The sequence below is a fragment of the Nerophis ophidion genome, linkage group LG11 (assembly GCF_033978795.1).
Source record: "Nerophis ophidion isolate RoL-2023_Sa linkage group LG11, RoL_Noph_v1.0, whole genome shotgun sequence".
In the NCBI taxonomy this organism is placed as follows: Eukaryota; Metazoa; Chordata; class Actinopteri; order Syngnathiformes; family Syngnathidae; genus Nerophis; species Nerophis ophidion.
In genome coordinates, this window is record NC_084621.1 from 30520836 (window position 1) to 30534243 (window position 13408).

General features: G+C 35.9%; 1 protein-coding gene across 1 annotated transcript in view; it reads right to left on the bottom strand.

The window, feature by feature from the left end:
• The window catches only part of si:ch73-95l15.5 (uncharacterized), a 37804-nt gene extending 34136 nt beyond the window's left edge, over positions 1-3668 (bottom strand). The window contains exons 1-2 of the mRNA XM_061915538.1: positions 3517-3668; positions 1541-1712 (exon numbers count right to left, since the gene is read on the bottom strand). Coding sequence (XP_061771522.1) covers positions 1541-1712 — 172 coding nt within the window. The 5' untranslated portion in view covers positions 3517-3668. The remainder of the gene's footprint in view (positions 1-1540; positions 1713-3516) is intronic.
• Between the last annotated feature and the right edge of the window lie 9740 nt (positions 3669-13408).

Below are 13408 nucleotides of genomic sequence, written 5' to 3' on the forward strand. Positions count from 1 at the left end.
TAACACAGACACTTGTAAAAGTGTTGGCATATGCTAATGCTAACAATGCTAGGTTCATTACATTACGGTAGCATGTCAAATATGGATGAAAACACTCCTACAGACATCACACGTAGGACGGTTTAGAAAGTAAGAATTGTTTTAGTTAGTGTAAAATTTATAAACGTTGCTTGGAGTTAGGGCTGGGCGATATGGCCTTTTTTTAATATCGCTATATTTTTAGGCCATATCGCGATTTACGATATATATCTCGGTATTTTGCCTTAGCCTTGAATGAACACTTGATACATATAATCACAGCAGTGTGATGATTCTATGTGTCTACATTAAAAATGTTTGTTCATACTGCATTAATATATGCTACTTTTAAACTTTCATGCAGAGAAGGAAATCACTACTAAGTCAATTTACCAAAACTGTATTTATTAAATTTATTAGCAGGCTACTTTTCAAATGATGCCACATATTAGCAGTAATGCTACTTTTGGTAGCAACGCTTGTGCCCCACACTTGACAAATTAAAGTGGTCTATTCGACATATTCCCGCTTGAAGCCAAACCACCGCCAGACGATGGACCATGTTAGCTGGTTTTCTTGGGAATTAATTCTTCCTTCATTTGTTACCAGATTTGCACCTTCCTTCTCTCGTATTATCCCTCGCAACACTCCGCTAGCATCACAGCTAATGTTACCCAGTCTGCTACCTCTCTGCTACAGGAGGGTGTAAACGTATGTGACGTATGACATGACAGTATGTGACGTGTGTAAGTTTGTGCGCTTGGTGTCTGTGAGAAGGAGACACAAGAAGGAATGGGAAGAGCCTGTAGTGTAATGCCCGCAGCTAAAAGCAACTGCATGAGAACGTATACTCGAATATTACGATATAGTCAGTTTCTATATCGCACAGAGACAAACCCGCGATATATCGCGTATATCGATATATCGCCCATATAATAATTTCGAGCAGAGACGCTATAGACGAAAAGCCGAAAAGGGATATACTTCCGGTTCAAGGAATGAAACAGGAAGTACATGTTTAAACCCCAGCGCCTGCAGTAAGCAAACTCTTCCAAAAGAGGGCGCCATAGCACAAACAATAACTCTCTTTCAGCGTTTCTTTTGATGTTGAAAACTATTTGTTCAATACAAAAACATTATGGCGGTAACTGAAGAAAAGTCCATGAATTAGCAGCACCGTTTTGTAAGCCGCAGGCTCAAAGCGTAGGAAAAAAGTAGCGGTTTATAGTCCCAAAAATAGGGTACTATTTGGTATAATGTTTATAATGAAAGTTTTTCAAATCATGTTACAGTTTAAACAAGTTTATTCTGGTTAAATGGAGACGGTTTGAAAAAAGAAACTAATTTAAAAATGGTATTCTTATAAAAAATTTAAAGATGTTTTATGTAGTTTTGAAAATTATGAATCGATTGAGAGTCGGATGTGAATTAATTTTCTATGCACCCCTAGCAGACACACACAAATGATAAGTAATAATTGAGCCCCATGATAACAACACGTGACCCCAAGTTTGAGACTCACCCCAAGGGCTGCTTGGTGAGGACCTGCACAGGCTTTCAGCACGCAGGGACCTTGTGGGGGTCTGAGGTTGGCCAGTCTTCTTGTGCTGGCCTCCAAACAGCCAGCGCCTTTGATTTCCCTGAAGCCCCCCTCCGCATATTCGACATAAGTCATTTTGACTTCTGGAAGTCATCTAAAACAGAAATAAAATGAAATGCATTCATTGTCAAGTTTTCCAGGCTCCGGAACCCCAAATGTATAACAAACTTAGGACGTCCTGTGGGACAGATTGAGGACCACTGGGGTGAAGGGAAAAGTTTAAAACTGAGGAGCCATTTTCCACCTGGCAATAGTGTTTGACTTGTCTCCATTAAAAAAAAAGATTTTTGAAAAACAGCAGGGGACATAAACCCCGTGTCTTCCCCCAAATGATGTCAGTGCGACAGCTCTGGTGTTGTTGGCCCACATCATATTGTCCAAACTCAATCAACCCACAAAACAATAAAAATGTAAGCAACAATAAGTAGTGAAGTGAAGTGAATTATTTTTATATAGCGCTTTTTCTCTAGTGACTCAAAGCGCTTTACATAGTGAAACCCAATATCTAAGTTACATTCAAACCAGTGTGGGTGGCACTGGGAGCAGGTGGGTTAAGTGTCTTGCCCAAGGACACAACGGCAGTGACTAGGATGGCGGAAGCGGGAATCGAACCTGCAAACCTCAAGTTGCTGGCACGGCCACTCTACCAACCGAGCTAAACCGCTCGTAATATATAATGATTATTTTTAGTTGTTTTTTTTTTCTTCTTTATTTTACTAAATTAAATATCGAAATGGCTATCGCAAGTTTTCAGTATACGGCCCTTGGTGGAAAATGTTTGGACATATATATATATATATATATATATATATATATATATATATATATATATATATATATATATATATATATATATATATATATATATATACCCATACATATATGCATGCATATATACATACATACATATATACATATAACATATTTTTACATATATATACATATCTATATGTACACATATACATACATATATATACAAATATATATACAAAAACATATATATTTGTATATATATATATATATATATATATATATATATGTATATACACACACACATACACACACATACATATATATACACATATTTACACACACACATATATATATATATATATATATATATATATATATATACACACACACACACACACACATTGTATATATATATATATATATATATATATATATATATATATATATATATATATATATATATATATATATATATATATATATATATATTTCCCATGCAATTTATTTCTCCAAACAAACCAAAACATTTACGACCCCCTGCAGACTTTGTTAAAAATGTTTTTAATTTTCATTCATATGAATTTTTAACTTTTAGCCAAACGCCCAGGCGGAAATGACGACTGGTGTGTCAAAGTAAAAGCTAAAACGAAAAATTACTAGACTCGTCTGCATTGATTGTTTTCAATTGCAGAGTATTTGATTGATGTATCAATACACACGTATGATCTAATTGATTGATTTGCGGGCGATGAGCTACAAAGCAGCTTCACAATCATTGTTTGTTTTGAAAAGTGCGGCGAAGTGTCACAAGTTCTTTGCTTTACGCGTCGACCTTTGGCCACGCAGACAGCGGTGAAGTGTATATGAACTAAACTTTTGCCTTCCAAGCAATGCTGCAATCACCGTCGTATTCCCTCCCGCGTGGACAATATTGCAACTATAAACCAGCTCGAAAGTTGACACAATCTTTGACAGAAAACAGCTGTCAGGTGTGGCGAGATTGCTTCTTCCGAGGGTACCTGAAAGCACCGTGGGCACTTGGAAAATAGAGCCACGTCGGTCGTTACATTCAAACAACATGTGTGCATGGAACCAAAATCCCCGAGTTAGCTTCTCCTTAACTTTCAAATTGGAATAAACGTTACCTTTAAACGTGGCGTCTACCTGACGAGACGAAGTCCGAGAACTCTTCACCAGAAGTGAATTATTAAACTAAGAGGCGCAGCTTCCCGCGGAGTGACATGTCCCACACTGGAAGAAGTGACTCGTCTGAACAAGCAGACTGCGGGAAGGTGGGTGTCACCTTGGTGACGTCACCAGGCATACCTGTTGAGTCCCGTGCCCGCAAAGGGGAGGGATTAACTTTGTCGTCATTTCGTCGGACATAAATTCAAATACTATCATATGAACCATTTTATTACCTTTCACACGAGACAATTTAGCTGGATTTTTTTCAAAAATACATGATTCATACATTATTTCGTCAATGTATTAAAAAAAATGATTTTCTTTATTTTTTATCAAGTAATGCAATAACTAGTATCAGCACAATGAGCTGAAGATCAGAATAATTAAATTTACACAAATATTACCCCAAAATGGTGGCTGTAATTCAATGTTTCAATAGTTTTACTTGTAAACATTCCATAAGGAGGTGCCATATTTCCATGCTCCGGCAGTGACATACGTCGGTAGAATTTCTTTCACCTGAAATTTATGAACATTGAAAAAATACACAAATAAGTAACAATAAAATGCATGGATTAAAATGGATTTTAAAAGTATAAATAAAACTGCCATAAAATTAAGACGTAACAAACATCCATCCATCCATCCATCCTGGTCACAAACAGGTGATTTCAAAATTGTACAACCATAACTGGTGTGTGTACGTTTGAACTGCTACCCTTTAAAATAGGGGTATCAAAATAACGGCCTGCGGGCCGGATCAGGCCCCCCAAACATGTTTTATCTGGCCCACGGGATGAGTTTGCTAAGTATCAAAATTGGCCGAAATTTTTGAATCAAAGAAATTGCTGTTCTAAATGTGTCCACTAGATGTCACAAATGGTAAATGGATCCAAAGCGCTTTGACAGTATTTCCACATTCGCCAATTCACACACTGACGGCGGGAGCTGCCATGCAAGGCGCTCACCAGGACCCATCAGGACAATAGCATTTCTTTGTATCTTTGTAGATTATGCTACATATGTAAAATACATAAACCACATGATGTTGGTGTGCCAGTCCATGAAAATTAGCAAACTATATGTATAACATCCTGTAATATTATTTTTTTAATCTTGATAGATAAGAAATTAACACCAATGAGTTGACTGAATAACCGCAACATGTAAGTGTAAAAAAACAACAACACCATTTTCAGAATGTGCTAGTTCTATTTTTAAACAAAGAAAACAACCTGAAGTTGTCTTTATTTTGAAGTTATCATGCTGTGATTTTGCCAGTCCAGCTCACTTGGAAGTAGATTTTTCTCCATGGGGCCCCAATCTAAAATGAGTTTGAAACCCCTCCTTTAAAATAATAAACCCGAAAAGTGAATACAATTTAAAGTAAATATATGTAATATATAATATGTAATATATAATATAAAAATATAATAAAGTTAATCCAAATGTTGCTAAATTTATTTTAATGCTAACTTTCTAGACCAGTGGGCAATTGCTGTTAGAATAATTATGTATATATTATCATCATAACTATATGCTTAAGGGCCATTACTATAAAGTATTGTCAATTTGTGTTGAAGGGTTTTTTTCTGTATTTGTGCAGAGCTAGCAATCTGAGAGATTGCTTGCCTTTCTTTTCCATGAGTGTTCTGTTCAGGTACCGCCTGCTGACTGCCAGGCCAAACTTTGTGTTCTGGGACCAGCACAAGAACAGACTGGGCGATAGCACCAAGTGTCAACATATTTGCAATATTGTATTATCATATCTTGTCGAGTCCACACCACCCTTTTTCCTTAGTCACAATGATGTAATAGAGATTTCCTTAATAAATACAGGACGCACGCGGGCTGTGCTTTAGAACGTTGTTTCGGATCTGTAACTAGAGTACAGCCCAAAACACGTGTCTCCTCATGAACTCTATTTAACTCTGTGTCTGCTTGGTTCCTTGGTTCTTGTCTGATTAATAAATGTCACCAGTGTTTGAACCTGACATCTTCTTGGTCCTTCGAGCCGGATCCCAACAAGTCTGACGATTCCAGCCGGGTGAGTAAAATTGGAAGACCATGGCACCCACATCTCCCATTGAGGAGCTGATTTTCTTCCCGGAATGACTGACGGGAACCGAGGACAAGAGGAAGGAACGCAGATTTCAGTGAGTACATTTTGAATTACAAAGAGAAAAAGCGTGTAACTGAGGGTTATGACGCATAAAAGAAAAAAGCGACGCATAGAAAAAGCGTGTAACTGAGGGTTACGACGCATGAGAAAAGTGTGTAACTAAGGGTTACGACACAGAAAAAGCGTGTAACTGAGGGTTACGACGCATGAGAAAAGTGTGTAACTAAGGGTTACGACACAGAAAAAGCGTGTAACTGAGGGTTACGACGCATGAGAAAAGTGTGTAACTAAGGGTTACGACACAGAAAAAGCGTGTAACTGAGGGTTACGACGCATGAGAAAAGTGTGTAACTAAGGGTTACGACACAGAAAAAGCGTGTGACTAAGGGTTACGACGCAAAAACAAAGCCTGTCAATCCTAGGCTCTAACAGGTGCAAAGGCCTAAGAATCAGAAAGATGGCAGAGTAAAACTCTGTAAGATTCAACATTGAAAATAAGCCAAATTAAGGACCTCGGAATCCACGTAAAAACCGACAATTCTAAAACAGAAGAGGCTATAAAAGGACGACTGAGTCCTCGGGATCCGAAAATTCAAGTAGAAGGAGTGTGAAAGGTGTGAACGTGAGAGTGTGTGGGAGTGATCGCCACTAGGTTATCATTCCATACTAAAGTTGTGAGAAGTAATAGTGGGTTATTGTGGAAACTCTATGTAAGACACCTCCACTGGGGGATAAAACCTCCAGCAGAAGCGATGTGTACCACAATAATAAATTAAACCACTATCTTACAACAAAGACAAAAGTAATCGTTAAAAGTTCGGCTCAGTAGGGGACGACGGATTACTCCAAATTCTCAAAATGGGAAAGGGGACGAGTAAACCAAAAGTTAGTCCAAAAGACAAGTTAAAATGTAAAAACTGGAAAGCCAAAGAAAAAAGTAATCCAGAATTACTGAAATTTCTCAACCTCAAAACATGAATTTACCGGTAGTAGGTGATATAGTAAACAACAATCAAGGTTATTCAGCATTACTAGGTCAGGAGACATCCAAATCTCCAAAGACTACACCAAAAGACAAAGAAAATGATCAGAGTGATCATAAGGTCATACTGAGTTAAAAGATTAAGAAAGACGCACGACATATGGTTTTGGATTGTTGTTGACCTTGTTGTATTTTATAAGACTAATTCGTTTTGAATTGATGTGTTGTTAAGGAGAGAAATAGATGTATTAAATGTAAGTTTTATTATGAGTAGTGTGGAGAAAGAGAGAGAAGTAAAAAATAGATGAAGAATTGGGAAGAAATCAATATATATATATACACATATATGTATAAGAATAATTTAATGCAAAATGGAATAAACTAATGCGTACGACAGATAATGTGGGGATATTGAAATAAGAGATTAAGAGAATGTAGACTGAAGATATACATGTATGTTTGTGTACATAAACAGCGCTGTTATATATGCAAATATATATATGTATATTTTTAAAATAATGGAACAAATAAAAACATAGATTATTAACTATAATAAGAGTTGATATGTATAGCATGATAAAGTGGTATACATTTTTATTAACTCAGCAAAGAAGAAGAGGAAAAAGAAAGGGCTAATAGAAATGAAAGTTAAAGTAAAAAGTAAAGTACCAATGATTGTCACACACACTAGGTGTAGTGAAATTTGTCCTCTGCATTCGACCCATCTCCTTGTTCCCCCCTGGGAGGTGAGGGGAGCAGTGGGCAGCAGCAGTGGCCGCGCCAGGGAGCTTATGAGATAGGCCCAGTTAAGAGAAGAAATAGGCAAATTGTAGGGGAAGATAGTGAGGAAGAGGCACAGACCGAAGCCACCACAACCAGCGTTTCAACAATAACAAAATGCAGATTAGCCTTAAACAAATAAAATAAAAATCCACCGCCATACAGTGAAAGCGTATTGGAACAACCAACAATATATATATAAGATCAAAAAGGGACCCAAAAAGAATGCAGCAAACCAAAATATTAGATAACAATGACAACGACAGCAGTTATACTGCATGATGGTGTTTTGGGAAAGAAGGACACTTTGTACAAGACTGTCCTGAGAAGAAGAAGAAAAAAAAAAAAGACGCTTTGAGTGTTGTTCGCCTTGTCTCTTGGGATAAGTGTGTGTGTGTGTGTGTGTGTGTGTGTGTGTGTGTGTGTGTGTGTGTGTGTGTGTGTGTGTGTGTGTGTGTGTGTGTGTGTGTGTGAGTGTGTGTGTGTGTGTGTGTGCGTGTGTGTGTGTGTGTGTGTGTGTGTGTGTGTGTGTGTGTGTGTGTGTGTGTACGCCGCATTAGGAGTGGAGGTTTGAAAATAGATTTATTATGCTTAATACAATTCTTAGGTTGTATTATTATTATTTTTTTGATATTTGCAAGTACACCGTACATCTGGGTGCTGAGCTAAGATAAGATAATGGCATAAGATAGAATATAAAAGGAGGCATGGCAATCACAACAGCTATCAGTTAGCTTTAGACTTTTGATAGTATTGCGAGTAATAAACAAATGAGAATAAATACATGCCTTTATTTTGTAGTATATTGCACACGACAGGAAGTTAGAGTGCACAAGTGAAAAGTGTGGCATGACAGCATACTGGAATGTAACTGACAGACACAAATGATAGTTTAAAAAGCCCAAGACGCAAGAATCAGTAAAATAATGACATTTAAATGATGTGCTCAGTAAATAGCACTATTTTCTCAGTCGGTGTAAGGGCAGGAGAATTACTATAACCATTACAATGTTTTGCTTTGAATATTGTTGAATAATAATTACAAATAAAAAATATAAAGTAATTGAAGAATGTCTCTTCTGAGTTATAAAATTATAGTTTAATTCGCCTAGACAGTTTTTGTGGGTTTAAAATGTTACTTAAAATTACATGAAGTACTAAGTATGACATTTGAATTAGGAATATAGACTAGTGTTTATTAGGACAATAAATGCTGTAATTTTAAACATCATATGCAGGATTTGGACACATATCACAGTGATTGATATCAGTAATGCATTATTCTCGGTACCAATACATAAAAAAAGTCTATTTTGGTTTGCATATACTTATAAAGGGAAAATATACACCTATACAAGACTCAAGGGTATGTGGAAAGTCCAACAATCTATTCACAAGCAATGCATGCAAGCATGTCCAAATTTGACCCTCCAGGAGGAGGACAAAAGTCCTGATATACGTAAATGACATGTTATTAGCATCACCAAATAAGGAAACCTGTAGAAAAGATACATTAGCCTTATTAAATCATCTACATTGTAAAGGACACAAAGTAAACAAAACAGAAGTTCAATTATGCAAAACAGAAGTAAAACATCTAGGACATTCTCTGAACAAAGATGGACGCACTTTTGTGGAAAGTAGAAAAACAGCAGTACTACAAGTACAAAAACCACAAACAAAGAAGCGTATTATGCAATTTTTAGGCACAACTAATTACTGTAGACGTCAGATACCAAATTATGCTGAAATAGTAGCTCCATTAAGTAAATTAATGTATGAAAAAGATCTACAAATGTCAACACCTGTAGAGTGGAATTTAGAAGCTAAAGCAGCATTTTCTAAAATAAAATAGAATAGGATGTGCGGTTGTTACAGCAACGGAAGTTTTGAAAGCTATCAAATGACCATCAAATGACTCAATGCAAGCTGCACAACTAGTAGCACAAAAGTATGTAAATTAATAAAAGATCAAAATGCTACAATACACACAGATATTCTCTACAGTACACACATTTACACAACACTGGCAAAATAGAGGAATGATTACATTAACAGGAAAACCTGTAAACACATGGAGAACTATTAAAAGAATGATTAAAAGCGGTACAGTTACCAGCTAAAATAGCAATGTGAAAATGTGCGGCACACACCAAAGGAACGGATGCAATATAACGTTTGCAAACAAAACAACAAAACAAATAGCAGAAGAAGAAATTCAAGTTTTTAAACTACAAACTAGTGACATGAATGATGATGTACCAAAAGGCATGCAACAACAAAGTACTCCAAAAGAAAAAGATGAATGGATATAAAAAAAATAAATGAATAAAAAACGGAACAGAGAAGACATCTATGTATGTCCAGACAATAAACCAATCTTACCAGACATCTGTATAAGTGGGCCGCAGTATTGAGCCATGATTGTACTCATGCCTCAACAGGAGGGATGGTGACCCTTATACAGATTTACTATACTACCTACAGCTTTTATTCTTATTCAAACATTTTTTGTAAGGCATACATGACCTGTGTGAGGCCAATTCCCCAAACCACAACACCCGTTCCCAACATCTATGTATGGATTTTATTGAACTAAATAGGAGTGAAGAAAAACAGTATTGTCTAGTAATAGTAGATTGATTGATTGATTCAAACTTTTATTAGTAGATTGCACAGTTCAGTGCATATTCCGTACAATTGACCACTAAATGGTAACACCCCAATAAGTTTTTCAACTTGTCTAAGTCGGGGTCCACATTACTCAATTCAGATGCATTTTCAAAGTGGGTAGAAATATTTTCTAAAGGAAAAGCAGATGCGCTAACAGTAGCAAAAGCATTATGCAAAAATATAATACCGAGATAGGGTATAACTAAATCTATCAAGTGACAATGGACCTCATTTTGTAAATCAATTAACCAAGAATAAGAAGCTATTTAACCAACAGGAATCAATATGTGAAGATGGGTGAAAATAGGACAAGACGGCTAGATATATCTTGTTGTGCATCCCAGGGATCAATACTGGGACCAAGATTGTTTAATTTTTATATAAACAAAACTTGTGAAATTAAAAAGGACTTGAAGTTAGTTTTATTTGCAGACAACACAACTGCTTTCTGTTCAGGAGAGAACATACAAATAATAGCAGAAGAAATGAACAAATAAAAAATGGTTTGATAAAAACAGACTTTGAACATCAGTAAAACAAAAATAATGCTATTTGGCAACAGTAGAAAAGAGCATCGTACACAAATACAAATAGACGGAGTAGATATTGAAAGGGTAAAAGTAATCAGATTTTGGGGATTAAAAATAAATGATAAAATGAACTGGAAATCTCATATACAAAATATACAAAATAAGGTGGCAAAAACATTTCAAATATGGGGAAATAACTATAAATGTGCGCTACATTTGTTAAAGGTATTACACAAAAAATCAATTAGACTGATACATAATGTTGGATATAGAGAACATGCAATTTATTTATTGAGTAAAAAATATTGAAGTTTGCTAAACTGCTAAAATGATGTACAAAGCAAAGTATAACCTGCTATCAAAGAATGTACAACAATTATCCTCAACTAAAGAGGAGAAATATGACCTAGAGGGAAATCTAATTTAAAACATTTGTATGCACGTACAACACTTAAAACCTTTAGCATATCAGTATGTGGAATTAAATTATGGAATGGATTAAGTAAAGAAGTTAAACATTGTACTGATATGATCCAGTTTAAGAGCTTGTTCAAATTAATAGTGCTTACAAAGTACAAAGAAGAAGAATTATGAGAAATACTTTCAACCTTATTGAAAATAAGATATTCTTGCATCTCAGTATGTTGGTAATGACTAAATTAATTGATTAAATGTTACAAAACTGTTGTGTATACTAATTCACAGATGTTATTTTATTATAAATGGTCAGTAAATGATTCTATGTATTTGTAAGCGCTCTGAAGTGGGAAAGGGGTAAGGATTAAATAGGTTTTGCTTCTTCCTACTCCTTTTTGGACATGATGTAAAGTGAAATGATATGAAACTGTGTGATGCATTTTACTGTAAGTGTGTTCATGTTTGAAATAGACGAAAGAAAGAAAGAAAGAATATAGGATCATTATTCCACATTGGTCTCAAAAAACACTGTGCTTATCATCCACAAAGCACAGGACTAGTAGAAAGGAAAAATGTAACAATTAAAAACAGACCAAAGAAATGTATGGAAGAAGCAAAACATCCACGGACACAATGTAATAGATTTCGTAAAAATGTACATGAACATTACAAGTACAGCTGCATTAAACAACAAATAAGAAATGCTAAGGCAAGAACAACGGACTATGCTGTCTGTTCGATAGATCTGATCCTAAAACCCAGGTCCAAATATAACAACGTGTGTCCCATGGATAGTCTCATGGGCCTACAATGAATCACTGATGTTTTTGGTATCTCCCAATACCACCATTACAACACTATTTCCTGTAAGAAACTTAAAAGGATTCCCACCACGGGAAAAGAGTGGCCAAATTACTGGTGGTACCTCACAGGACATCTAATACAGGGTAAATGGGACACTCTGGTTACTACATATATTATAGTATATAGTATGTTTATTATTCTACTTATTTTGTGTCTGTTTTGTATTTGGTTTTGTATCATTTTGTGAGGTGTACTCGTGTGCTTGTGAATCTGGGCTATCCATTAAATAAAGACTACTTATTATGTTGAAGGGGGGAGGAAATATACGATTTTCATCTTCCTGTTCCTTGTCAAGCATAGGTGTGTAAATATGTGTTTAGTTGCTAAAGTTTAATTGTCTATTGATAATGAATGAATGAATGAATTACTTGCCCCGGGAGATAGCGAAGAAGCTAAGTTCTTTAAAAGTCAAATAACTCTGAAACATCAAGGCCCAAATCTAGTTTTAACCATATCACTCCCTGATGGACAAAATAGACCACCCAATGCCACACTGTTCAACACATCCACATGGGGTTTCCAATTATGAGCATGGTCAAGTGGACTAGACCTATATTTCCCGGTGGTTGTTTGCATAAATCAAACCATGCGCAACACCGAACAACTCAGAGTGAACACCTATACTAAACGTGCTGGAGTCACGTTTGTAAGCGTACCATTTGATGATGTGTATAAATGGTTCAAAGTAACAATTGGTGTGTAATAATTGGTTCCCTCCTTTGGCTGTTAATTGGTTACTCAAGACAAAAAAGTTAATTTGAAGTAATCAGCAAAACAACTCCTGAATGGGATTGCACTACATGGGACAAAATCTACTCAGTAACCAAAGAAACAAAGCAGAAACCAATATTTGATAAATGTGACAAAAGCGAAATTACACATGCTAGGCTCTAGACAACAGTTAGTTAGATAGATAGATAGATAGATAGATAGATAGATAGATAGATAGATAGATAGATAGATAGATAGATGGATAGATAGATAGATAGATAGATAGATAGATAGATAGATAGATAGATAGATAGATAGATAGATAGATAGATAGATAGATAGATAGATAGTATTTTATTGAGAATCTTAGCATCAAACAACTGCTTACACATAGTAAATGTATCAATATTTGTACAAGAATTGTTAAAACGCCTGAACTGCACGTGATGAAAACTGGCAAAGTGTTGGAGATCCAACTCATATTGATGTGATAGGTGTCCTCCCCAGAGGTGTACCTGACAAGTACAAAATGGTAAATAAAGTTGCAGCTGGATTCGAATTATCCCTCTGCTGGTGGTGTACGATTAACAAGAATGTTGACAGAATAAACTACGTCCACTACAACGTACAGAGATTAGGAAATTGGACAAAGGCCGGACTTGAAGTCATCGCTGATCAACTCGCCGCAACCTCCCTTATGGCCTTTCAAAACCGTATGGCGCCAGACATGTTGTTAGTGGAAAAAGGAGATCCATCCATTTTCTACCGCT